At 37.2% G+C, this 26,667-nt stretch overlaps 2 protein-coding genes across 4 annotated transcripts in view; both read left to right on the top strand.

Moving 5' to 3' along the window:
• On the top strand, positions 1-7,877 carry plrg1 (pleiotropic regulator 1). Of its 2 annotated transcripts, none has more exons than XM_088633225.1 (15): positions 1-145; positions 1,592-1,698; positions 2,681-2,820; positions 3,001-3,054; positions 3,180-3,273; positions 3,734-3,824; positions 4,057-4,158; positions 4,260-4,352; positions 4,547-4,696; positions 4,963-5,064; positions 5,307-5,409; positions 6,093-6,201; positions 6,700-6,839; positions 7,110-7,303; positions 7,689-7,877. In XM_088633225.1, the coding sequence occupies exons 1-15, from the start codon at positions 137-139 to the stop codon at positions 7,746-7,748; spliced, it is 1,548 nt and encodes a 515-aa protein (XP_088489351.1). In that variant the 5' UTR covers positions 1-136; the 3' UTR covers positions 7,749-7,877. The 2 variants fall into 2 exon arrangements, with proteins under 2 accessions (XP_088489351.1, XP_088489350.1); XM_088633224.1 differs by having other exon boundaries at positions 3,734-3,836.
• A 4,245-nt stretch (positions 7,878-12,122) lies between these two features.
• Positions 12,123-26,667, top strand: part of dchs2 (dachsous cadherin-related 2) — a 53,452-nt gene continuing 38,907 nt past the window's right edge. The window contains exons 1-3 of one of the 2 annotated variants that reach the window (XM_088633223.1): positions 12,123-12,439; positions 25,091-25,282; positions 25,985-26,216. In XM_088633223.1, coding sequence (XP_088489349.1) covers positions 12,425-12,439; positions 25,091-25,282; positions 25,985-26,216 — 439 coding nt within the window. In that variant the 5' untranslated portion in view covers positions 12,123-12,424. Of the gene's footprint in view, positions 14,262-25,090; positions 25,283-25,984; positions 26,217-26,667 lie in introns of both variants that reach the window. The other variant, XM_088633222.1, reaches the window with a different exon arrangement.

Here is a 26,667-nt window from a genome sequence, read left to right as displayed (position 1 = left end):
CGGAAATGAACGCAGACTTTCCTTCCTTCTGTATTCATATTGTGTGCGCGCTGTTATTTGTCGGTGGTACGTTTTCGAATAGTTAAAAAAAAAAGATTTAAAAACGTAATCGAGTGAAAAGGATTTGTCTTCAGCTATGGCGGAGGTAATTAATTGTTTATATTCTTTCTCGTTTTGTTCTATGTTTTGATTTTTCAAAAGGAAAATATGTTTGAACTTTGAAATGAAATGTGTTGTATAGGCCAGTATAATGCATACGCTTCTTTTTTTGTTTTAAAAGGTACGAATTAAAGGTTATATAAATTAGAGATTATAGATCAGTTGTTTTGTTGTAGAATCTTAAGTAATTAACATCTTCTGTAGTAGTTAAGATTTGATTATGGTTATGTTTTTTTCCCCTCTGGTGTCTTACTATGGTGTTTTAGTTGTGTGTGATTGCCCGATAAATACGAAATAATTGGCTGAAGCGGAATCTGAAGGTCGTAAAAAGGGTCTTAGTATGGATGTATGCGTCTGAATAGCGATACGTTTATTTAAGATTTTCAGTCAGTTTTCATTGATGTACTTATTTGTAAATATAAATCAGTATGTCAGTCTACTTGGGTAGAGAGATGACTCTTAAGAACATAAAAGGTTACAACATTTTCTAGTTAGACGTTTACTTATCCACGTATATCATCCCGCGGTTTCTTGAAAGACTCCAAAGGTATCGGCTTCAGCAGCGGCGTTGAGTAGCTGGTTCTGTGTGCCCCTTGCCTCTTCTTCTGCATTTTAAACGCTTGTTTTTAATTGTACTAATTTTGTTACCTCTTCTCCTTGTTAATTGTTTCTCTTATGGTAAAGCCCTTTGATAAGTTCCTTTTAAAGACACTGTCTAAAATAAAGTTTATTATTGTTCCATACTCCCCCAACCCTCTTTGTAGAGAAGTGCCCCACTTTTTTTTTCACTCACTTTCACGGAGTTTCCACCCGTGTCCTCTGGTGTTTCAATATTAATTTTGAATAAATAATCTGGGTTGGTTTAGCAGTGACGTTTTCGGAAGAGGATTTTGAATGCTTGCATCTAGTATTTTATCAAATTAATTAGATGACAATTGGGGTGATATGTGATCCAGGCTTGACGTTTTGACCCACATGTGCAGGACATTGTAAAAACATTATTCTTCCACCTCAGAAATATTGCCACACTATGTCCTATGGTGTTGCTAACTCTTGCTTACAAGCTGGTCATCACTTTCGTTTTCAAGTTGGTTAACTCAAATTGATTACTGTCTTGCCCTACTCGCCAGTGTCTAAATCCACATTGAAAAAATTATAATATGTTCAGAATTCAACAGTATCTGTTGTATGCTCTCATTTTATTTATTTTTTCTGTAAAGTGCTTTGTGAAGCCACAAAGTCACTATAAAATAAAGGCATTTGAAGGCACTATATAAAATAGTTTATTGCTATTAACTAGTTAGTGTGGTTAAAACAATTCAATACATTTTCAAGAACCTATATTCAGGCTGTGGTGTTTATTAATATACTGAATTGTAGCTGTTATTCCAGAAATGTTTTACAATCATGCCTGCCCTATAATATCTTCTAGGAGGTACAGAAGCACTCTGTGCACACACTGGTGTTCAGATCTCTCAAGCGCACTCATGATATGTTCGTGGCTGATCATGCGAAGCCCATTGATATGGATGAAGAAAGGTGAGGTTTTAAAATGTATTAATAGATACTATTTGTAGTATTTCTACATCTTGAAAACGTATTAGATCTGTCAAATCCAACTTTACAGTTTTCACTTTCCAGTGGATTTCAGTGGTATTCTTGTTGTTTGTGGTGGCTGATATCCTAAGACTTGTTGAGCTTTGTCAGCATTGTAATGTGAAGAAAAACTACAGTAAATCCTTCAAAGCGTGTGGCCCTCTGCATCAGGACCACACCAGGGACTCCACTACACTAGTTTGATTTAACCAGCTCTTGGAATTGCTTTATTAATCATAATACTAATAATTAGCAATGAAGTAATGATCTGGTGGTAGCACAGTTTGGTATTGGAGTGGAATGTAGAGCCTATAGGTTGTGTAGCCCTGCTCAAGATTGTAGGTATCTCATATCTTACATGAGGTGTGTTTCAAAATAAGATTGTATTACTTGTGTGCTGTGCTCTCTTAAATTTGTAGTAGTAAAGTAAAATCAGAAACTGGGAGCAGAAAATAATTATGCTTTAGGGACTGGTATAGCTGTTTTCATATCTGGAATTTTGAAGTTGTCCTTGTTTGAAGATCTATAAGTAAGGAATAAGAATTATTATACATTATGCTTAGAAAAATATACAATAATACTAAGCATGTAACTTGAGACATAAAATGGTCTCATCCATAAAATGGATCTCCAGTCCAGTTCATGTAGGGCTGGTGTGCTTGCAGGGTTTCCATGTCTCTTTAATGCTCCAGCACCTGAATAAAAGCTGGGTACAACTGTTAACATGTCCAGATAAGTCACAAATGATATGTTAAAGGTTATAACGAAAAACATGTGAACAAGATTGGGGATGGCTGTTTTTTATTTACTTGAGTCCGCATCTGAGTGCAACTTTTTAATGGTGTTTTCAAGCCCATCTAATTCATTTTGTTATAAAGCTTTGTACTGAGTTGCTCACATTTCACCTAATGCTATCTTATGTCAGCCACAAGGTCAAGATGGCCGTCAAGTTGCGTACGGAGTACAGTGCTGTGCTGCACATGCCAGTTTTCAAAGAGGGCAAAGACAAGGGCTCCCTCCAGATCTCTGACCCCTATGGCCAACAGAACTTCTCTGCAAACCCTGGTAAGTGTCTCAGGTTACAGGCATTTCTTCAAAGGTTTTTATTTTGTTTTTGTGTTGTCTTGTTGTTCTTGTTTTGTTGAGTTAAGCCAGTTATATTGCAGAAACATTGAGAGAACAATGACCGGATATAAATAATAAGAAAAAAAGAATCTGAGCACCTTTTCATTTGACTTTTTTCAGGGCATGATCCAGAGTATCTTATTACTGGAACTCATCCATACCCCTCTGGACCAGGTGTGAATTCTGCTCTTTTCTCCAAATTGTTTATCCTTCATTATGAATTTGATTATATTGCTGCTACATGCTTTTTATTATATTTTGCATATTAACAGCATTTCACTCCCTCTTCCCTTTCGCAGGTATAGCCCTGACTGCTGATACACAGGTACAGAAAATGCCTAGTGACACAGGTATTCAGTCTTTGGCATTGGCACTACCACCATCACAAGCAAGGTATTGTAATCCTCTCCTATAGAGTTATATCTGTTAACATGGCTACGAATCTTGAAAAGCAAACAAGAGTGTTTGGAATTGTTCCCCATAAAGCCTTCTCATTGTAATTGAGAAGTGATTATCAGACATGGAAAGACATTTTAATTGTTCTTACACTGTTTCTGTGGCAACGTGCTCAGTATGGTTTAGGTCTCCTTAACACTTATATATTTCTAAAAAATTTTTTAAAAAAGAAATCTGTATTTACAAGGGTAAGACAAGTCATTTTGTTACCACAATTAAAACAATCTTTGTATGAAATTCTATGTTTTGTTTGACACATTTAGGTGTTAAGTGTTTGTGTTTTCATAATTTATAATAAAGACCATATTGGGAGGTCAGTTTAGAGGCACGTAATTGGTAAGATTGTCTCATTTTTAAATTGTGTGCTATAACTTGAGGAAATTGTTGTGCTTTGTAGGCAAGATGCTAACCGAACTGCAGCCAGCATAGGAGATATTCACAGACATGCTGGCAGTGCTGAGAGAACACAGCCCCCTTCACATTCTATGGTAAGAATGTTTGTGAGTTTTCATTCTAAATGCCATCATCCCTGCTTGGTACTTGGAAAAACAGCATGGTTGCATTGTAGAATTACTGCTTTATGAAACTTAAAAGTAATATGTTCTGTTTTGCTTTTGGCTACACTAAATACTAATGAAATAGTCACCTTTTTTCTGTAGTTTTTATTAGTTTTTTTTGTTGTCAAAATGTGTACCTAATTATTTTTTCCTTACATCGTAGTCTCTAATGGAGGCTGTAGGGACAAAGAATTCTGCTTTAGCAACAAGAAAAGCCCCAACCATGCCCAAACCTCAGTGGCACCCACCTTGGAAACTGTACAGGGTAGGAATATTTTTATTTGCATGTGAGCTACAGTAAATTGCTTTTAAGTTTTTGGTGCTGTTCATCGATATGTTAAAAAGCACATGTTTTGTCTTTCATAGGTAATCAGTGGTCACCTGGGATGGGTGAGATCTATAGCTGTAGAGCCTGGCAATCAGTGGTTTGTCACTGGCTCAGCTGACAGAACTATAAAAGTAAGCACTCCTTTTCTCTCTGTTTAAATGGTAGATGCTGCTGCTTGAATTTATTGATGAACTCAAAATTTAGGGTTGTGTATTAAATGCTTTTATTGTACTGTTTTACTATAAAATATTTTTTTTTTTACTTTGGGTCAGGTGCATGGAATTTTTTATTTTTATAAAAACCCTTAAAACCTGTATTTCCACAGATCTGGGACCTGGCAAGTGGAAAACTGAAACTGTCACTCACAGGACATATTAGCACTGTCCGAGGTGTCGCAGTCAGTTCACGCAGCCCATACCTTTTCTCCTGTGGAGAGGACAAACAAGTTAAATGCTGGGATCTTGAATATAACAAGGTAATATTTTTACAGCATATTTTTAGTGCATCTTTTTCATTCTACATTTATAATTCCTGATGCTTGAAATCTTCCCTTTTCCCATGACAGAACATCCTTTAATATAAAAATTCACATCCAGACTCTTTCTTTAACAATAAGTAGAAAAATGTGTAAATAAACACAGTAATGGTTAAATTGCACAGTTTACAAACCTTTTAGTCTTTACAGGTGGACCTGATGGTAATCTGTCTTTGAAACCCTAAAGTTTCCATTTTCATTTTTAGGTCATCAGGCATTACCATGGGCATTTAAGCGCTGTGTATGATTTAGACCTGCATCCCACAATCGATGTTCTGGTGACTTGTAGCAGAGATTCCACAGCCAGGGTATGTATCAAATCTGCTGCATTTGAGTCTGTAATCGTGACAAAGAGAATGCTGAATTAAAAAAAATGTATAGAATGCTGTTTCACACTTTGATCTTGAAATTTGAACTTTCTGTTATATGATGGTGCTGGTCACCAAGATTGGACTGGATTGAGCATTGCACTGCTCGAATGCCATTTTGTTTGAGAGCATGGAGGATCAGGCTATGTGTTAAGCTTTTGGATACTTTTTTTTCTTTGTAGGTGTGGGACATCAGAACAAAGGCTAACGTGCACACACTATCAGGGCACACCAACACAGTGGCCACAGTAAAATGCCAGTCAGCAGAACCACAGATTATTACAGGTAAGAGTGAATTGATTTTGAGTGTTTTTGAATGTTTTCAAGGTTTTGTAGTCCAGTAAGCCTGTTTTTATGTCATGTCTTGAAGTCTTTTGCCTGCTTTCCACCCATCAACCATTCCAGTTTCTTTCTACTTCAGGGTTCAGAGATGCAGCTCTTCTTGGTATTGACCCTACATTTTTTCATTCTGTATTTCTCATTAAAAATAGTTCATATTTAGTAACAGAATTATAATTAGCTTCCAATACTTTTATAATAGCTTTCAAGTGTCTCAGCTGGTGAAGGCACACACCTCGAGCACAGGTTGGGTTTTGTAATTAAGACCATGTAAATTGAAACCCGAGTCATGTTACTAGTCAGGTACGACTAGAAAACCTCACCTAAGTGGTAGTGACGTCTGTCTTTGCATCACTGGAGTAGGGTTGGTAGTCAACCCAGGACTCTCCTGGTGCCCAGGAAAATTGCAGTCCCTGGTACAGGTGCATAGTGACATCAGTTCTATATGCCTTTGCAGCAGTCTGCACTGTATCTCCTGTAACATTATACTTAATTTATTTTAAATTAAAAAGGTCTACCTTTTCCGTGTGTGGTGTATATGTTAATTGGGTATTCACCGGTTTTATTTTTTGGTTTCAATTTGTGGACCCATGCGTAATTGTCCTGTTTGATTTTCCTTCTTCTAACAGGCAGCCATGACACAACCATCAGATTATGGGATCTAGTTGCTGGAAAGACTAGAGTCACACTGACAAACCACAAGAAATCTGTCAGAGCCCTTGTCTTACATCCAAGACAGTAAGTAATTAGTAATAATTTAGTTGATACCTGTATCCACGATGAATTTTTGTCATCTTTTGGCTTTTGAATAATTTAGACAGGTCTCTGTCTAGTCTACTCTGTTCAAGACTAAAAAGTTTAGCTCTTTAACATCTCAGCATAGGACATTCCTTAAAGTGGAATGCTTCTGGTTGCTGGTGATAAGGAGTGAACACAAAAATATAAAGGTCTAGTTTTGTTTGTGATATAGAGTGCCCAAATTTGAGGTATTGATTACTTTCCTTATCTGTCTAAGCCTATAAGAACCATGCAGAACAAAATGTCCATTGTTGAAGCACTGGAGCATTGTATTTAGCACTGGAAGTTGATCACGGATTTGTACTCGATATTGAGGCTGACTATTATAAAAATTACTATGTTATTTTTTTAGCACTATTATTGCATATTTGGGAACTATGGAAAGATTCAGTATAGTTAAGGGTGTACTATACTATGACTGTTTCCTGTTCTACACAGGTATACTTTTGCTTCTGGCTCTCCTGACAACATTAAACAATGGAAATTCCCAGATGGAAATTTTATCCAAAACCTTTCTGGTCATAATGCCATTATCAATACACTGGCTGTGAACTCTGATGGAGTCCTGGTATCAGGAGGTATGGAAATCTGTTAATTTTGATTGTGAGTCCAGCTCAATAAGCAATTAGCATGTTTGTTGTAAGTCAGAAATGTTGTCTTTTTTCCTCACTATTATTAAAATAAGCATCAAACACTGTAGTCTGTGTTTTACCTTGAAGCATTTCAAAATGAAATGTGATAATTGTATATACTTTTAATTGAAACCTCAGTTATTTTAAGTAGTAGAGAGTTAGTATGATCACATGCATATAGGTATTAGTCTGCCTCATACTTGCATTTTCTTGCAGCTGACAATGGTACGATCCACATGTGGGATTGGAGAACTGGCTACAACTTCCAAAGAATTCACGCAGCTGTTCAGCCAGGTTCCCTGGACAGCGAGTCGGGAATCTTTGCTTGTGTTTTTGATCACTCGGAGAGCAGACTGATCACGGCTGAGGCTGATAAAACAATCAAAGTTTACAGAGAGGATGACACTGCGGTAAGGATCTGTTTTTTTCCCCTATGCAGACTGAAGTCACTTATGTGTTTATGTGGTCTTCTGCAGTACACTTAATTAGAAAGCATGATGTACTTTACCTAATGCTCTAGCAGTGAGTTTGGGGTTTAGTCATAACATCCTTGTAATGAGGTTTAAGGTGTTTAAGTCATAAAATTTAAAATAATCTAAAAGGGATATCAGAGAATTCAAAGGCATACAAGACATGAAATCACAAGGATGTACATTGCAAAGAGACTTTTTCAGCATCCGTGTTTTTTAGCTGTAATTCTTTGTTATACTAGAAGTGAGCCAAGTAGTAATACAGAATTAAAGAAAACTCAGTTATAAATTAAAATGATTTTGACTTTCTCTTTTCTATTTTCAGACTGAAGAGTCTCACCCTGTCAACTGGAAACCAGAAATTATCAAGCGGAAGAGATTTTAAAGCAATCAGTGTTTTATTTCAGAATAATGGTTTTACTATTTCTTTTTTTCATTTAAAACTAGTCATCACTTTAACTGATCCTGTTGTACATCTGTTCAAATTAAATATTTCTATACTTTTACCATCACATACCTTTTGGTTATCCTTTGGAATGTTTTAATAATTTTGTTATTAATATACATTAAAGCACTCTTAAAAACATTTAGTCTTCAGTATATGAACTTATACTTTTACATCATCAACATCAAGGATTTTTGGCAGACAAATTCTTGAATTTAACACAATGTCAGCCATGTCACATTGTCAGCAATGTCAGTTTGGCATTGACATTGTCAGCAATGTCAGTTTTTGAAAGAAGGCACACAAGCTACACAATATTCTCATGTCCATACTTAGTGCTTCTCTTCATTAATATACAAGATTTGCTGTCAGATGTGTTCAGTTTTTTTGAAGAAGCCCCAGATGAGGATAGATCAGAATTGTTTTATAGTCCTCTTTATATTAGTTCTTCCCTTTCCATTTTAAGCGTGGTTATGATAAAGGTGTAATATATATAGTGCCTTAAAGTATTCAGCCACCAACACATTTTTCACCATTTGTTGCTACAGATTCTGAATTTGAAATATTATTAAAGTAGGATTTTTAGGCACTAATCCACAAAGTATTGAGTACCAGGTCAAAACAAATGTTCCAAAACCTTTCCACAATTTACTTAAAATTAAAAACAATTTATAAAATTAAAAAAATGTTCATACCTCTTGTTATTGTAAGCTCACATTTACACAGGTGCATTACATGACCTCAAAAGTCACGCAATTTGGTGATTGACTTCACCCGTGTAAGAAATTTGTGTATCAACTGTTGTCAATTCTTTTTTTAAATATAAATACCCCTCTCTCGGTGAGGTCCAACAGCATGGTATAGACTTTCCAAAAAGAGACTCAAAATGAAGACGAAAGAACTTTCCAAACAAGTAAAAGATATGATTATGAAGAGACACAAAGACAATAGGATACAAGATAACAGCCAAGCTGTTATTATTATTATTGCTTACACTTATATAGCGCTTTTTCTGGACACTCCACTCAAAGCACTTTACAGGTAATGAGTACTCCCCTCCACCACTGTGCAGCATCCATCTGGATGATGCGACAGCAGCCATAGTGCGCCAGAACGCTCACCACACATCAGCTATCAGTGGGGAGGAGAGCAGAGTAATGAAGCCAATTCATAGATGGGGATTATTAGGAGGCCATGATTGGTAAGGGCCAATGGGGAAATTTGGCCAGGACACCGGGGTTACACCCCTACTCTTTTCGAGAAACACCCTGGGATTTTTAATGACCACAGAGAGTCAGGAAAACATTGGTTTTACATCTCATCCAAAGGACGGCGCCTGTTTACAGTATAGTATCCCCGTCACTATACTGGGGCATTAGGACCCACATGGACCGCAGGGTGAGCACCACCTGGTGGCCCTACTAACACCTCTTCCAGCAACAACCTTAGTTTTTCCCAGGAGGTCTCACATCCAGGTACTGACCAGGCTCATATCCACTTAGCTTCAGTGGGTTGCGAGTTGTGAGTTGTGAGTTGTGAGTTGCAGGGTGATATGGCTGCTAGCCATGTTGAACATCCCATGCAGTTTATTATATAGAATTGGAAGAAAGTGCCATCACGCTACCTAGATAAAAGTATATACTCTTCACTATGGCTAAATAAAACATTGTAAAATTGAGAAAGATTGTTGAGGTTTTAGGTGAAGTAAAGCCCTTTACCTGAAGATCTGCCAGCTGTCTGCCTAGCTGAGCTAGTTTTTCCCAAGTTCCTTGAGCTCTGGTAAGCTGGAGTCACGAAAGGCCATATTACAGTAGCCTCCCCCACACCGGCTGCTGTTCTGACAGACCAGGGCTTCTCAAGAGTCCCTAAGCTTAATTTCTACTTGTGTCCCACTTATGGCATTTCTGATCTTGAAACAGTTGCCTAATTATACTTGATCAGTGCACGTTTTTTCCGTATGTAGTAACAGATTACGCAAGAAGTAGGTATCCTCAATAGCAGTACGTAAAATCCAGTTCCCTTAATCTGTCTAAATACAGTACGACATTTTCTTATGATCAGGAATTCATCTCGGTTTTTTTTTTGTACTGTGATTATAGCTGTAATAGCTTTTTAGAAGGATAGGGACCAAACCTGAAAGCTAACACCTGTAGTGTAAATAATACTTCAGTCCTGCTCCTGGAAAGCCAGGCCCTATTTAGTTTAATGTCAGATTAACTGTGAATGACATAATTTGATCAATCAATTAAGAGAAATCATTCAATTAGGAGAAATTAATATGCTTTCCGAATTTCTGTGCATTGTCCTGTTTAAACTATCAAAATTGCAGGACTCTGAGTATTCAGGACCAGCTATGGGCACCCTCATCTTGTAACCCATAACTGCTTCTGTAGAGGGGCTTAAATAAAATGATTTTTTAACCGTAATTAAGAACAATACCTGTAGAGGGCGGTGGTAGCCTAGATGTTCATCAGGAAAAGTTTTGGATTGATGCATGATCCACAACTGTTACGAATTGGAAATAAGATTTGAAGGTAACGCCAGGACCGGCCAGATCATAATTTGAGCGGATGCTACCATTATCAGCTCCCACCCCAAACTTATTTTTACTATTTAGAACAATTAAATACATGAATTATATAGTTAAAAAACTTTAATTATCCACCTTTGAGGAATACATAATAATTTACAAGAATAAGTAGCACACATTTTAAAAAGATGACGTATCTTTCACATTAAAAGAAATATCTCGAAACGTGAATGTTTTAATTTTTAGTAGAACATCTCAAGTAGTCTACCTGAGAAAATTTGACTTGTCTACCGTTCGCTAGTTACATGCATCTGACAGACTCACTAAATGAAATACAGATGTACTGTATTATTACAGTGACTTTATTTGGAGTACGTTTCCAGATCGCTTATCCTGCACGATAAGGAACGTTCTTCTGGAGCACAATGTGCCTTTACAAGTTGCAACTACATGATTTTAATTTTTAATAATTACAGGATTAGTCTCAAATCAAATCAAAGTTTATTTATCAAATGTACAACAATACGGCGTACAGCAGTAGTTGCTGGCAATGAAATGACTTTTTCTGCGAGCTCACAAAAATTACAAGAATCACACAAATTCACAAAAACACAAAAATCACAAATTTGAGGTTACATTTTTTAAATTGAATAAAAGTCAATGTGAGTAGAGCTATTATGTGTCCATGGTGTATGCAATATATACATGTAGTGCAGTTATGCTGAATATAGTGAGAATTGTGTCCATGTAGCAAATTACAGGTGATTTGCTAAGGAGCTACAGGTTGGCTATTTAGCAGTCTTATTGCCTGGAGGTAGAAGCTGTTTCGTAGTATGTTGGACTAGTCTGCATCGCAGGTAAAATACCACATATTTAATAAGTTAGATGCAATGAAAGATTAATAATATGAATCAACACAACATGTACTACTTTCTGTAATTTACCACTTGCTGTAACGAACAGCATTGTAGCAGCAGTTGAAAACGCCCCGATAGTGTCATTTTAAATACAGCGAAGATGAGTCATTTAATACATCGACAATGAAATAAACGATTACACTTACATTCACACTTAGCAATATTTATTACTAATTATACTAAAAAATAGTGTAGATTAGAATAGCAGCAACAGAGCCACTGGAAGGGGATGCTTATCTCATATTTGAATGTGCAGACGAAAAAATATGTTGTGTTGCACATTGAGGGAGCCCCCTGGTGCCCTCGGAGCCCAGGTAGTCTCCGAGTTCGCCTAACCGGTCCTGGTTCACATTATACACGCATTTGATCCACCACATTTGAAAACAACCAACATAATGTTACTCAGCAACAGCAATTGCAGCGGGTAAAACATTATATTTTATGGTTGCTGTTTCAACTTTTCTATTACAACGAACTTCACATTTACAGTGATTGTGATGAACAAATGCGTTCAATTTTATTCTTGAAAGAGCCTCAGGATTAGCGAAATTTCAAATAAAAATAGTAACTGCCTTGTACTGAAGACGGCATGTACAAGAAGTTTCTCTTCCTTGGTAAATGTATAAGTTCAACAATGAATTTATACAATATGGATTCACGAATTATCTACTTATTTATGTTTTCAGTTACAAGCATCCTGACATGGGTAAAAATCTGTATATAAAATATAAATAATAATTATGAAATATTGCGTAACACATCTGAGAAGTACATACACAGATTAGTCATTCTGCCAACTTGCTATACTAGATAAAGCTGATGGCTTTATTACGCGTGGTAAATAAGACACGTGATAGCAGGGACAAGCTCTTGTCAGTGGGGAGCTTGTGCTTAGTTGTGGATTGTTCCGTTTCACAGGACGATCTGGTGTCAGTGTTTCAATAGCAACATCATTTGCGATTGCTGCCAGTTTACAATATTTTCGGAGGGGATAATTGAGGAAACTGCCAGCACAAAACTGATTAAATGCAAACCTTAAAATCCTTTTTTTTTTTGTGGAGAAAATGAGCTCTGGAACTTTGTTGCGCGTGTTGCATCACAAACTTTGACAAAGTTTACCTGACTACAATGATGTATGGGATCTGTCCAGACTGCCTCTGCTCCGGGAAATGACTGCCTTTTCTGTAAGTAGTTTCTGTAAAAAAGTACATTTTTAAATTAAAATAATGAGGATCCACGCCCTATAAAATGGACACTTGGAGAATACATAGCGCTTGGACCGCGATTTCAGTGTTTCTAAAACTGTTTACAATTGCTTGGCTGTGCAGACATTCCTCTGCCCAGGTGTACAATCTGAGCTTATCTGTTGAGGAAGGGCTTCCCGCAGGCACTATTGTTGGGGACATAAGAGCTGGACTACCAGAAAGAACACCAAATAGTGGATTTTTTATATCTGAGAGCAGAGAATCTTTTGTGTTTAAAGACCTGGACATTGATGGAGACACTGGTATAATATCTACAGCTGTAGTTCTGGATAGGGAGAGCAGGGCTAAGTATGAGTTTGTGGCAGCAGCATTAACTGGGGAAATTGTAAAGGTGAAGATTGTGGTCACTGATGTGAATGACCATTCTCCTGTCTTCCCAAGGAAAAATGTGCACTTAAATATTTCTGAACAGACACCTACTGGCACCAGATTCCAGCTGGAAACAGCTTTAGACCAGGATGAAGGAGAATTTGGAATCCATGGATACAGAATCATTGAAGGGGATTCTGCAAAACTGTTTAAGGTGGAGTACAGAAAGGGAGCAAGCAATTTATACTGCGCAGACCTCATTCTTGTGGGACAAATGGACAGAGAAACCACTGACTTTTACTGTCTAAGCATAGAGGCATTTGATGGGGGCAGTCCACCAAAGACAGGGCTTTTGCAGGTGAACATCCATGTCTTAGATGAAAACGATAACCCTCCTGTGTTCAATCAGAGTAAATACCAGGCGCTTATCTGGGAAAATGCACCGACACTAACGTCGGTGTGCGAGGTTTCCGCAACGGACAGAGATCTTGGACGCAATGGGAAGGTCATCTATGAGATTAATCGACGACAGAGTGACCCAAATGAGCTTTTTATTATTGATAACAGCACTGGAGTAATCAGCCTGAATAAACCGTTGGACTATGAAACCCAGTCATTCCATGAGTTAATAATCAGAGCCCGAGATGATGGCGTTCAGCCAGAGTACAGCAGCACATTTGTCATAGTCAAGGTGCTGGACATTAATGACAATAGCCCTTTCATTAACATTATGTTCCTCAGTGAGTTGGGGGAGGCTGAGGTTTCTGAGGGGGCTGCTGTAGGAGACTATGTGGCTAGGATATCAGTGTCTGATCCTGACCTTGGAGAAAGTCAACTGCTTCATGTGTCTCTGGAAGGTGGAGATGGAAAATTCACTTTAAAGTCATCTGATAACTTCCTCTACTTTCTTTGTATTGATGGAGCCTTGGACAGGGAGAAGGCAGATCTATATGAGCTGAAGATTGTTGCCTCTGACTTTGGCAAACCACCACTGTGGAGTGAGAAGATCTTTTTGATTAAAGTGACAGATATAAATGATAACCCTCCAGCTTTTGATGTCAGTCACTATACAGTAAACATTTCAGAAGATGCATTTTGGGGCTCTGGCCTTCTCCAGGTGCATGCTAAAGATTTGGATGAAGGAATAAATGCAGTTGTCCGTTATTCAGTCTTAAATCTTCACCCCACTTACCTAGTCAACATAGACTCCAGTTCTGGACTGATCACTACGGCATCACTTCTAGACCATGAGAAAAACGCCACTATAAATTTTTTAGTCATGGCCATTGATGGGGGAACCCCATCTTTATCTTCAACAGTTGCTGTCACTGTCCAAATAGAAGACATCAATGACAATGTGCCCATGTTTGAGTCCCAGCTTTATAATGTGTCTGTCCCAGAACACTCACCAGTTGGGAGCTGCTTTCTTCAGGTAAGCGAATATGGCAGAGAGGGTTGAAAGTTGAAGTGAGATTAGGAAGATGCAGTAAGAAATGAGATTTAGTGATTAAATGATATCATTGAATTTTCAAATTAAGATATGTATTTCTGCAGATTCTGTACACTATTGAAAAGACATTTTGAAATCTGTATCTTTTAATGCGATTGGTATTATCTCCTACACTTTCGTTTACCATGCAACACTTAAGCCTTAGCGGTTGTATATGAACACATTCACAAGACAAAAAAAGTTAAAAAATGAGTATATATATTTAAAATATTGCCAGTTTTTTATTGTGTTTTTATATATTGGATAAGCTTAACACACTGTATTGTTGCTTAGGAACATGTATGTCTGTGTGACTAGCAGTTTAATAAGAAGGGGAGTAACAGATTTATGGGTATAATAATAATAATAATAATAATACACTTTATTGTATATAGCGCCTTTAAAGGTGGCTTCTCAAAGCGCTTTACAACAACAATAAATAAGAAGAATAGACAAGGTAAAACACAATTACAATATATAGAGGAGACTGTGGATGGTGGTACTAAGAAGAGCAGAGGGGTGAAAAATGGAACCAGTTAAGTAAGGCTCTTCTAAAGAACAATGTTTTGAGTCTGGATTTGAAGGAGTTTAGAGAAGGTGACTCTCTGATATCCTTGGGCAGAGAGTTCCAGAGCTTGGGGGCATAACAGGAGAAGGCCCTGTCACCCATACAATGTAGACGGGCTTGGGGGACCGTTAGGAGACCAGAATTAGAAGAGCGAAGGTTGTGAGGTGGGGAGTAGGGCGATAAAAGTTCAGACAGGTATTGAGGTGCCAAGCCATGTAAAGCCTTGTAGGTGAGCATGAGGATTTTAAAGTCTACGCGGAATTTGACCGGAAGCCAGTGCAAGGACTCCAGGATAGGAGTAATGTGAACACTTGCACTAGACCTGGTCAGGATTCTGGCTGCTGAATTTTGGACATACTGCAGTTTGTTCAGAGTAGATTTAGATACCCCAGCGAGTAGAGCATTACAATAGTCAATTCAAGAGAACACAAATATGTTGATCAGCTTTTCAGCCACAGATAGTGACAGTATGGAACAATTACAATGTAACATCCAGATAAATTCATAACAAACAAGCATTATATTACTCTTTTTATTTTTTTGTGCTTACTCTAAACGTTTTATCCAACAGACTGGTCCCGCTCAAGAGTATAGCTTCATACTCATTAACATTAGCTATGTAACCCATTAAATTTGGTCACTGTAGCTATAATGCCTTTAAGTGGTCTACTTTTAGGTTTTACATCGATTTATGTATTTTAAAATAGATGTTATGCATTTTAAATGCCATTTCCCCCCATCTGTTAAAATTTTTTCCTGCAGTTATCAGGGATTTAGACTGGGGTAGAAATACTGCACACAAACATAGATAAACATTTCACCATATCAATTTGTTTCTCATGTCAAAGTGAAAATATAGCCATGTGTGTTTGTTGGTTTATGAGAGACAGTAGTTTACTCATTAACAAAGAAAAGACCGGTGTGTGAGGATCATTGTCGATAGAGAACTAACCGTTTGGCTATTATCGCGTGACAATCACAGTTAATGTGGTAAGCTGCAGGGATGTGCCCTCTCTTGCTGATACACAAAAACATCACAGATGCAGTTGTTGAAGTCACAAATTTGTGTTCATTCCATTTCATAACAAAGCACAACAAGTTTGTGCTCGTAACAAAGCTCCCACTGTCAGTGGGCTCTGTGCTGTGGATAATGAGCTGTTTTGCTCCGATCCATGTTTATGTAATATGGCAAAGCACAGCCTTGGTACCACATTCTTTTTTCAAAGACCACTGTTCTCATGCCTGGTACTGGTGGAAGAGTTGTACAAAGCAGCTATTATTAATAAGAATAGATGCTGTCTGCTGAGTAGCTAGTGGTGGTCACATTCATGTACAGTAATACCTCCAAAGTTGTAAATATTTTTTTTAATTGCAGTGTTCCTGGGTATAATTTAAGTTTTGTACAGATGAGCTCATAGTACAATACACCTAAGAAATTGAAGTTGTTGTTGTTATTTTCTTAGGTTTAGCACAGTTGTCCATTGGGAATCTGTTGTTTATGTTCTGTTACAAGAAACCTTCTAGAAATGTACATACCTTATGTGTCTTTTTAACTTCTTAAGTTACAACCAATACTACACTTACCATTCAGTTTCTGTGAGATTTTAATGAGCAACATCTCTGAAGTTATACTAAATTATTACTGTAGCTGGATGGAGCTGAACTGAAATTTTAAAAAGGGGTCTAAAATATTTCATTAAAATGTATCATTTCATTCCCATGTTTTTTCCAGTACTGATGCTTAAACACCTTTAAAGTTACAGTTGATCACTGAAACTGTAAGCCACTAAGTGCAATGTAATTCAGAGAAGGGTAAAGTTATCAACAAACTAGTTATAAAAAGAAGAAAGTAATGATGATAAACATTTATATAAATCGATAGTCACGTCAGTCACAACAGTATCTACCTAGTTATACTACAGCAAATATACAGTGTTATTCAAATATACTTAAAACCATTTTTTAGGATTTCTGTGTCTACAGGCTTTATCACCTGAAACAATGAGCACCAAGTCACTGTAAAAACAATGTTAATTGGTACAGCCTTTGGCATTTTAAGAGGCATAAGCATTCATTCAACAATGATCTGAGAAACAAGCCTATCAGAAGAATTTCAATTGAATCTTTCATCATGAGTAGTCATTCATAGCTTGACGTCTGATAGACCTTGAACTTTTTTACTACACTTCCCCCATTTCCCCCATATCATATTGTCTGAACAATACAGCATTTTTTATAGGCTGTAAACATGTGTAGCTTCAAAGACTGCCGCTGCACAAAGATTATCATGGTTATTTGATAAGAAAGGCTAATAAGTAAGTTGTTACACTGCTGCCAGTTGTTGTGCACTGCCGCAGTCAGAATGACTTGCTGAGATCTAACTGCAGGACTTGGGATTCAGGAGGCTTTTAGAAGGGTAAGATAAGAAGAGTGGCAGATGCAGACACAGAGAGGGAAGTAGGCTGACTGGGATGCCTGGAGAACTAATACTGATGGGGAAGCCTGTAGTGAGGCTGACAGGAAAAAGTAAATTACTTCTTCAAGACATACAACATCATTTACAGGTTTATCTACAGGTTTACAAGAAGTATGTCCCTAACCACAAGAATGTCTTATTTCTTTACTCTAACCACCTGTCATATCTGTTAGTGGCCCCATGGAAAAGCAAACCAGGTGATTACAGTCATTAGCACTTTATCACCACACACCTTAGCTACACAGTGATAAATCTGATTATAGAGCAGATGTTCTGTGACTTATACAAGTACTAAACAAAACTAGTACAGTAGTGGACAGGAAAAGGGATAGGTATTGGAACAATAGCTGCTGTTATAGAGGGGGGAATCCATAAATTATGTGAAGAGATCAAAATCACAAATATCCTTTATAATTGGTTTTGTTATTACATGTTGTTTTTAGAGGTGCTGCAGTAAAGTGAGATATTGTCTAAAATCTTTAAGGGCTTTACAGTAGGATATTTTGTTTAGGTGAACAAAAGTCTAGGCGTTGGTTTCTTTAGTCACCCAGGCCACCTTTGATGTGATAGTAATACTGAATTCACCTGGGATGTACATTGGATATAACCTCCTAATCACATTACAATCGTCACAGTTATGTAGAGCATGGAATAAGCCACCCAGCCAAGAAGAAATAAGATATCAAGAGAGGGTTTTTTGGAGGAGGTGTAATGCGGGTCTATTTAAAAATGGAGGAGAAGGCGAGAGGTGTTAAGTTAAGGGGAAATAAAGGGAAGGAGATGGGGGGCAGCAGTGAAGGTGGAAGCTGGTTTATGACCCTGAAAGAGGGGGGACCAGTAGTAGAGGCACAGTAGGAGATGGAAACGAGTGAGTAGGCTGAAGGTGGAGAGTGGTAGTGAGGGAACAGATGAAACATTAAGCCTCTGCACGAAGATTACAGAGAAAAGAAAGGAGGCAATTTTTTTGGATGCGATGGTTTGAGGGATGAGTAGGAAGGAAAAGACAGAGAAAGGATTTCAAGGGTTTTGGGTAGAAAACTGCATGAATGATTGAAAAAGATGAATGCTAACATCGAGTGCTTTTGGGTGAAGCAAAGGAAAAGCAATGGAGAACTGAGGCAGAGGGCAATTTAGATGTCCTCCATTTATTTTCAGCTCATGGAGCTTGGTTCTCACTGAACAGGAAACAGAGGAGACTCTGAAATGTGAAAGGGTGGTAAGGGCAGAGTGAAGCAGAAGGAGCCAAAGGATGAACTACTGTAAGAGCAGAGAACAGAGTGGAATTAGGAGAGAATGAGTAAATGGGAGGTGGAAGAGCACAGTGAAATAAAGGTAATGTAATAATGTTATTTTATAAGCCATATACAATTTCTTGTATTAGGAATTTGTCTTTTCACATACCCCAGCTTGCTCTCCAAGAGACACAGAGACAGAGAGAAGCTTGAGGTCAGAGCACAGGGTCAGCCATTGTACAGTGCCCCTGGAGTAGTTGGGGTTAAGGGCCTTGCTCAGGGGCGCAACAGAGTAGGATTCCTCTGCCAGCTACAAGATTTGAACCAGCAGCCTTCCACCCACAGGCACAGATCCTTAGCCACAGAGCCACCACTCCACCCTCCTAGGTATAGGAGGAGACAGAGAGAGGAAAAGTAAGTGGAGGAGGAAACATGAGAGAGGGAAGGATATGAAACAGGGATTGGAATAGTCTAGAGGTATTGCATAGAGTATAGTGGTTGGGTAGTTTCCAGAGAAAATAAGATCTAGATGATGACCTGCTTTGTGTAGGGCAAGATGGAGAGATTTTGAAAATGTTTCGAAGTGGAAGTAGTTTTGTCAATGCAGTGTGTTAAAGGCTTCGATGGGAGGGCAGGTTGGAGGAGCAAGTCTGTCCCTTTCTAATTAGGCCTATGCATGACAGGAATTGTTTCTGTGTAGAAAACTCTAAAGAAAAGACATTTCCAAACTGGGTGGGTCTAAAATGAAAGATCTTAAATAGTTTTTCAAAGAAGCGTGTCTATTTGAATTTCAAGAGCCAAATTGAAACTTAAGGTTTCCGTTTTCTTTTTTTTATAGTTACATCATTAGTAATTAAGCATGTTAATGGGGTATTAGATCATGCTCTAAAGTGTCATAATTCATCCATACTTCATGATGGGGCATTGCAGCAGCTCTGTGGCTAAGGATTTTTGCCTGTGGCTGGAAGGTTGCCAGTTCGTATCCTGTGGCCAGCAGAGGAATCCTACTCTGTTGGGCCCCTGAGCAAGGCCCTTAACCCCAACTGTTCCAGGGGCGCTGCATAAATAGCTGACATTGCGCTCTGGACCCAAGCTTCTCTCCCTGTCTTGCAAAAAGACAAATTCCTAATACAAGAAATTGTATATGGCCAATAAAGTGATCTTATCTTATGTATTGAAATAGTCTCACCTCCAATACAGTATGTACTTTTGAAATCACTATCAGTATCATTCATAGTTTTAAATGTTATTACATACTGTATGTACTTATATTATATACAGATGTCGATAAAACAACAGTTGTCATTGAACAGTAAAGCTCTTTGTAATCTCCTTGAATGACGGACTGCCTGGTCTATGATCAGCCTAATCGTTAAGCTCACAACGGCCAACTGAAAATGTGTTTAGCCCGTTTATCCAAATCAATGTCAAGGTGAGTCACACCTTAATAAAGGCTGTCTATTGTGAGGTTTGAAAATGAAATGTCCAACACTTCCAAAAATAAAATTAAAGTGCTTGTGGAATTTTATTGAACATCAAGAATCTTTCCCCTTTTGGCTCTAAACAGATTGTAAGTGATAACATATTTTAATTTAGAACCTTTTCCTAGAAATATAACTGCTCCATAATAATTCATTTAAAAATTCTAAGTTCCACAGAAATATTTCATTTTTGGAGTGAAATAAATAAATTGAATACTGCATTAAAATCTTTTTAACTCTTGAGAAATTGGTAACTGATGTTTTAACTTTCTGTTAGTTTATAGTCTACACTGTCTACACTGTATACAGTAAATTGCCATAAGGCATAGTTCTTTTGTGAACTAAAGTTAGATTTGATTAATATCCTAATTACAGAATTTAAATTATGCATGTTTTATTTCATACTTCAGGGAGAGCAACACGTTCACTTGGTCATGCCTAATAAACCTTATAGCGGAAAAAAAGAAGTAGGATACGGCTTAGTCAGAGAAGTAAGTAAGAACTGATCCAAGAAACATGTTTCTGTAAAATCTCAAAATGGCAGTTTAAAGAGCCTTCTAAGAGAAATCCAACAAGAATGTAAATGCATTGTTTAGATTTAACTGGAGAGAGAGTAAGGGCTTTGCAGAATGGGGACCCTACATTGGCTATATTCTTTGTAGGAGCATCTCTGTAACTCTCTTAACTATACAAGTTTCCAACAGGCCACAATGAGAGGATATCTATTGCTGTGGAGCTACAGTACATAGTGGAATAGGAGACGACAGGACCTTGGTAGACTGTGGTACAAAGGCAGATTGAAATGCCATCTGGTGGGCAGGTGGTAGATACAATATGTCAGGTGTGGAGTAATGTTTTCTAGGGATCTAACATAGACTGTAAAGCACTTTGTGTTGGTTTCCTTGAAGTAACCATATTATCCTAGCTCTGTCCAAAGACCTGACTGTATAATTCTAACATACTGTAGAATTAAAGTGGTTTAAATACAGTTAAAAAATAACTAGTAGTTTAAAGTTGTTTAAATACATTAAATATAGTACATTTATCTAATCTAACATAGATGAGCAATCAATTTTGTGTATGTGGATTAACCCAAATTATAAATACCTTCACAATTACTTCACAATTTCATGATTTGTAGAAATTCTTCATGTTATTATTTTAGTTTTTCCATCTTTGTAGGGTGTCCTATGATTTGTATATTGAATAATTTTTTTCTGTCTGGATATATAGTATTCTTGTTATCTGAAGTAATTCTCAGGAACTATACAGATGCAATATCTGTATAGTTCCTGAGTGTGGTGTTCCACAATACAGTCCAGTGCAGCCAATTACACTGCCTGACATAGATAGACAAATAAGAAGCCTTCAGCAGAGCTGATATTAACTCTTGATGAATCAGAGGACATGATCGTTTCCTATGATCCATTAACAAATCATAGACAGTGAGCACAGATTTGTTTGATCAGGACACTAGTGGCTTCGTTTTATTCCTTACTCAATTAAAAGAGTTTATTAAACAGAAAAAAAAAATATTTCAGTAAAAGATAGTCCGTCAGAAATAAAATTCAGAAGGTGGTGAATTTCTGAGGACCTGGGTTTGGAGAGGAATGTAATTCACAGTAATAATTGTAATAATTGTGAACAGTCAAACAGTACGTGAATACTTACAATTTTCCAAATTATAAATGTTCTCAACCTACAAAAAGTTAATAAACATGAAAAAAAAATCTGTCCCAGCACAGAAGTAGCCCACTTTGGTGTTGTAATAAATCACTAGGAAGTTATTGTGATGCTGTTTACTTAGTTGGGATGTGACTTGGTACAATTATTTTCTAACCTGATTAAGATCAATATTGTAGAAACTTTGGGGTTCAATGTTCAAGGTGTTTGACCAGCATTTTATTGCAGTGATTAAGCTCTTACAGTGAAAGGCGTTATTTCTTTGACTTTAACCAACTGGCTGTAAACACTAATTATATCTTGCAGGCTGTGCAGGGCTTTTGGTGGCTGTGCTTTGAATTGAGGGCTTTGTGCTTTGAACTTACTATTTTGACATCATTAAATAAAGGGAGGTTTGTTTTCTACTGAGTTTTCCACATACATTTGTGTTTACTGCATATTCTTCTCTTTGAGTACTCAATGTAATGTGATATTATTTACACTTAGTTATTTACCAAACCAAATAATACTAACCAAGCTTTCAACCAAAATAATAAAATCAACATGAAACTATTGTGGATCCCATTGGCGAAACAGTTACACTGAAGTGTATACATTGAAGTGTGTGACATGGAACCTTTAACCTTTACCTTTCAATTCATTTTCCTATTTTCAAACCTTGAATCTCTTCGGAGCTCTTCCTCAAAATGGCTGAAAACCTTCTACATCAGAACAGCACTTGCAGTATGGGTTATCAAACCAGTGACAAGAAACAACAAATAGGTTGATTAAACTTCACTTCCATCTCATGTTATTTGTGTTATATGTGTTATACTGTATATACAGTATGTGTTTGCATTCATTTAGTCTTTCTCAATTTTGATATGGGAAGGAGCCTGTAAACTGAAGTCCACCTTCAGAGCAAGCACTTTACACACAACTGCTTATGTGAATTTGCTTGCAGTGATCTGTGAGCTGTGAATGGAAGAGCTAAAAACTGGCTGAGGAATTAATCTGCTCAAAGTTTTTGTACCTATTGGTTTGTGATTGCTCAGAAAATGTTGGAATATCAATGCTTCTCACAGTAAAGTGAACGAGAATTACATTGGCAGTGTGCTGGCAGAACATATTGTTTTCTTAATTGGTGGCAGAGGAGCCCCCTTCATTATAGTGTGGTACAACAGCTATCAAATGTGGATGCTACTGTTTCTGCTTTGCCCTACGTCATGTGCCAGACCCATGTGTCAGCAAAACCGAGATTTACTTAAAGGTATTAAAAAAGGTCAATATTTAATTAGTGAAAGAGACTTAGAGTATGCTTTGTCTGGGGTATTTAGTTGCACTTTCTATCAAGTAATTCTGGCGTGTTGTATGTGACAGATTACACTAAACCCTCAATTAATTAAACCACATTTTATATCCTTTGAAGAACTTCCAGGGTTTGCATCACAGAGACCTATTGCTAATCTCTGAAAAAGGTGAAACAACTGGGTCTGTGGATCCTTTCTGACAGCTTTTTAAACACCTTGTGCGCTTTATATCACTGTATGTCTTCAGGTCCTTAACTGCTAATATTTTAACAGGATAAGGATTATCCTCAGGATAGATGCAGATGGACACACTGGTATTCTAAGCATGGAAACATATGGTATTACTTGTTTTATAGTTCATACGAGATATCCAGGCCTCACAACTTGCTGTGCTGGCCCTTTCTTTTATTTTAGATGGGTCATTCCTATTGGTCCCAATTGAGTTACACAGCTGTAAAAACAAACCTTCATTACAATTATCATAACCATCTTGCCTGTTCTTGCACATTAAGGTCCATGCTTGTGCACTGAAATAACACTTAAATACAATATGAATATTGTATTGCAATAAAGTCAGTAGTATAAACTTTGGGTATTTTCTCTGTATTTTAAATTATTCAAAATAACAGCCTACCTTGACTGTACTGTAGCTGTACAATGAAAAATTATTTTAAAGTCATCTTACACGTCTTTCTTCAATATCCAATCATATGTATGCCAAATAAAATGCAATTCCGTGCAAAAACTCTGTGATAGCCAGTGATTAAGAATTTTGTCATCAAATACAACAATATTCTTGTTCCATAGCTGGGTTCGTATCAGCTGATCTTGAAGGTCAGTCCAGTATTTGAACATTATGTATCCAAAACACTGGTTGTGTGTGAGGGAAAGTATTGTCTTGTAAGAAGGCAAGCTGTTTATTTATTCCATGCATCACTGACAGTAAAAGGAGAAACAGATACATTTGTGCAGTGAGTCTATACTGTATACCACCAAGTAGTGATCAGAGGTCACTAGTAATTACACCCCAAAATGTCACTCCTGCTGCCTTGGACTTATAGTGTTCCACAATACAGTCCAGTGCAGCCAATTACACTGCCTGACATAGATAGACAAATAAGAAGCCTTCAGCAGAGCTGATATTAACTCTTGATGAATCAGAGGACATGATCGTTTCCTATGATCTATTACTGAGATAACATCAATTTACTGCTCACCATTGCCATTCACCTGGATGCTGATGAGTAAGGATTTGAACATTCTAAGGCCAACAACATCGCAAACCACAGGCTTCAGATGTTTTTAATCTATTCTGTCCCTAACTGGCTAGTCCTCATAACAGCACCTGTTGTACTGTAGCTCAGGAGGATTGAAGACTAATTGTGTGCTCCTGTTTTGCTGTGCAGGCATATGTTTTACCAATATACTGTAAGATGATCACTTACGCTGACAGTCATCCTCGAGTGGTCTAACTGATAAGAAAATGGTTGCTGACTGGGCATCAAAATGACATACTGTACACTCAACTGCTTTAATATACCAACATTTCCCATCCCTAGTGCCTTATTCCTTTCTGCAATAGTCGTTGTGTCTGGTGTTCTTATAGGGCTGTGGTAGAAGCATATTACTTCTTTTCTAACACACAAAGTACCTAAAATACAACTGCAAAAAAAAGTAAGGAGCATTCACTAGCAAAGAGTACCTTGACGTTAATAATGAAACATATCAAAAACAAAGAGCTATTCTGTTCAGTCTCTGGTGCCTCACCATATATCTTTTTTGGATGCATGAATCTTCCTCTCAGACATAAAACAGAACATATTTTAAAGAGATAGTGTGTATTAAGTTGTATGTACAGTAACTTATGCTTAAACTCAAATTGTTGTATTTAAATCCTCAGAAGTTTTTTTCCCCACAAAATAATTGTTGTGAGCTGTTTTTGTAATTACAAAATAATTATAACAGCTAAATTGGATGCTGAAACATGAAATATTGCCAGGTTGTGCTCATTTTTCTCGATTTTCTCCTCTCAATATTTTGCAGGTTACTGCAACAGATCCAGACGATGGCAAATTTGGCACAGTGCGATACTCTCTTTACGATGGTTTTTATAAATATGAAAAACCTCAAGCCTTCCAAATATACCCTGACACTGGACAGATTTGTGTGTCTCAGGATATTGATAGAGATGAGGGGCCAGCATACTATGATCTTCTGGTTAAAGCTGAAGATGGGGTAAGGATCTTTACACAAAGGCTTTTCTGTATTAAAAGGGATGCTGGAGTATTGCACAGGCTACTGAATTATTTTGTTGAAGCTGATACTCTGGTTTCTTTCAAGAAAGGTCTGGATGCGATCCTCGGATCAGTTAGCTACTTGCTACAAAATATGCTAGATGGACTGAAAGGCTTATTCTAATTTTTAACCTTTTTATGTAGTTGTGTTCTTTATCTCTGTGCACCACAGATATTTTCACTACATTACATTAAATTATTGAGTTAAAGAAGACATTCATTTAATATCCTAAGCATGTCCTTTTTTGGCACAGAGTTAATTTCAGTCATATATGGTATTAATTGATTAAGGCATGACTTATCATGAATGTGGTATAATAGTTGATATACAGTACTGTTAAAATTAATTTATGTCACAGAACAAGCAGTTTCATATTTAACATTTTTGAAAGGATGGGCAACTCCAGCCTTCAACGACCATATGGCTCCGACGGGATTTATTCCTCCTGTACTTTTTATGGCTTATTTGAAAAAGTAACTCAGATGAGAAGTCATACTGTATCACCTGTCTTCCAGTCTAAATCAGTTGCTAATTGAAAACAATCTGAAAAATATGGCCCAACCCTCAAGGACAGGAGCTGCCCATCCCTCATTTAAGGAGAAAGCTTAAAGGAAGACTGATTTCTGCCTTCTTTTCTGTCAGGGAAACCTGAGCTCACAGACGTACGTTCATATAGAGGTGGAAGATGTCAACGACCACCGGCCGATCTTCAACCCAGTGAAATACGTTACAAGCATTAGCAGTCACACACAGCCTGGCACTGAAATCCTTAATGTGATTGCTGCTGACAGAGATTCTGGCCTGTTTGGACAAGTCTCTTACGAGCTCGTACCAGGGGATTTGTCTTCCCTTTTCACTGTCGACACATCAGCAGGTAAACAGGCTTCCCCTTTCACTGGGAGAGCATTATCCTTTAATTAAGTGCATAGATATTTTAATTAAATGATCTACATAAGATTTTACTCTATTAGATTGCTTCTCTGCAGAGCAGACCTTCTTGTACCTATATAACATATACTGAAATGATTAAAATAAAGCTGTTCAGTAGTTTGAAATGTATACATAAAACACAAGTTTTTACTGCCTCAAAAAAGTAAAATCTTTGTGTAGAATATTGTTTGGAGACTTAAAGTTGTCATTTGCTTCTTCTGCCAAATTTAAAAATAAAATGAACCATCATGATCTCTAGCATGTGCATCAACAAACATGATTAATTTTTAGAGAAATGTATTGTGTTCATTTAAAAACTCTATTTAATTGTACTGTACCTCTTGGGTGGTTACTTATTCTTTTTTCTTTGGTTATATGCAGAATGTTGTGTATAA

The sequence above is a fragment of the Lepisosteus platostomus genome, chromosome 1 (assembly GCF_059453375.1).
Source record: "Lepisosteus platostomus isolate fLepPlt1 chromosome 1, fLepPlt1.hap1, whole genome shotgun sequence".
Lineage (NCBI taxonomy): Eukaryota > Metazoa > Chordata > Actinopteri > Semionotiformes > Lepisosteidae > Lepisosteus > Lepisosteus platostomus.
The sequence above is the reverse complement of the archived record's forward strand: the minus strand, read 5'-3'. Positions and strand labels throughout refer to the sequence as shown.

Bases quoted from the DNA above. Each gene is read 5' to 3' on its own strand.
- plrg1 (XM_088633224.1), top strand. The intron at 3,274-3,733 runs GTATTGTAATCC...TGTGCTTTGTAG, and splicing joins CTACCACCATCACAAGCAAG to GCAAGATGCTAACCGAACTG. The intron at 4,697-4,962 runs GTAATATTTTTA...TTTCATTTTTAG, and splicing joins GGGATCTTGAATATAACAAG to GTCATCAGGCATTACCATGG.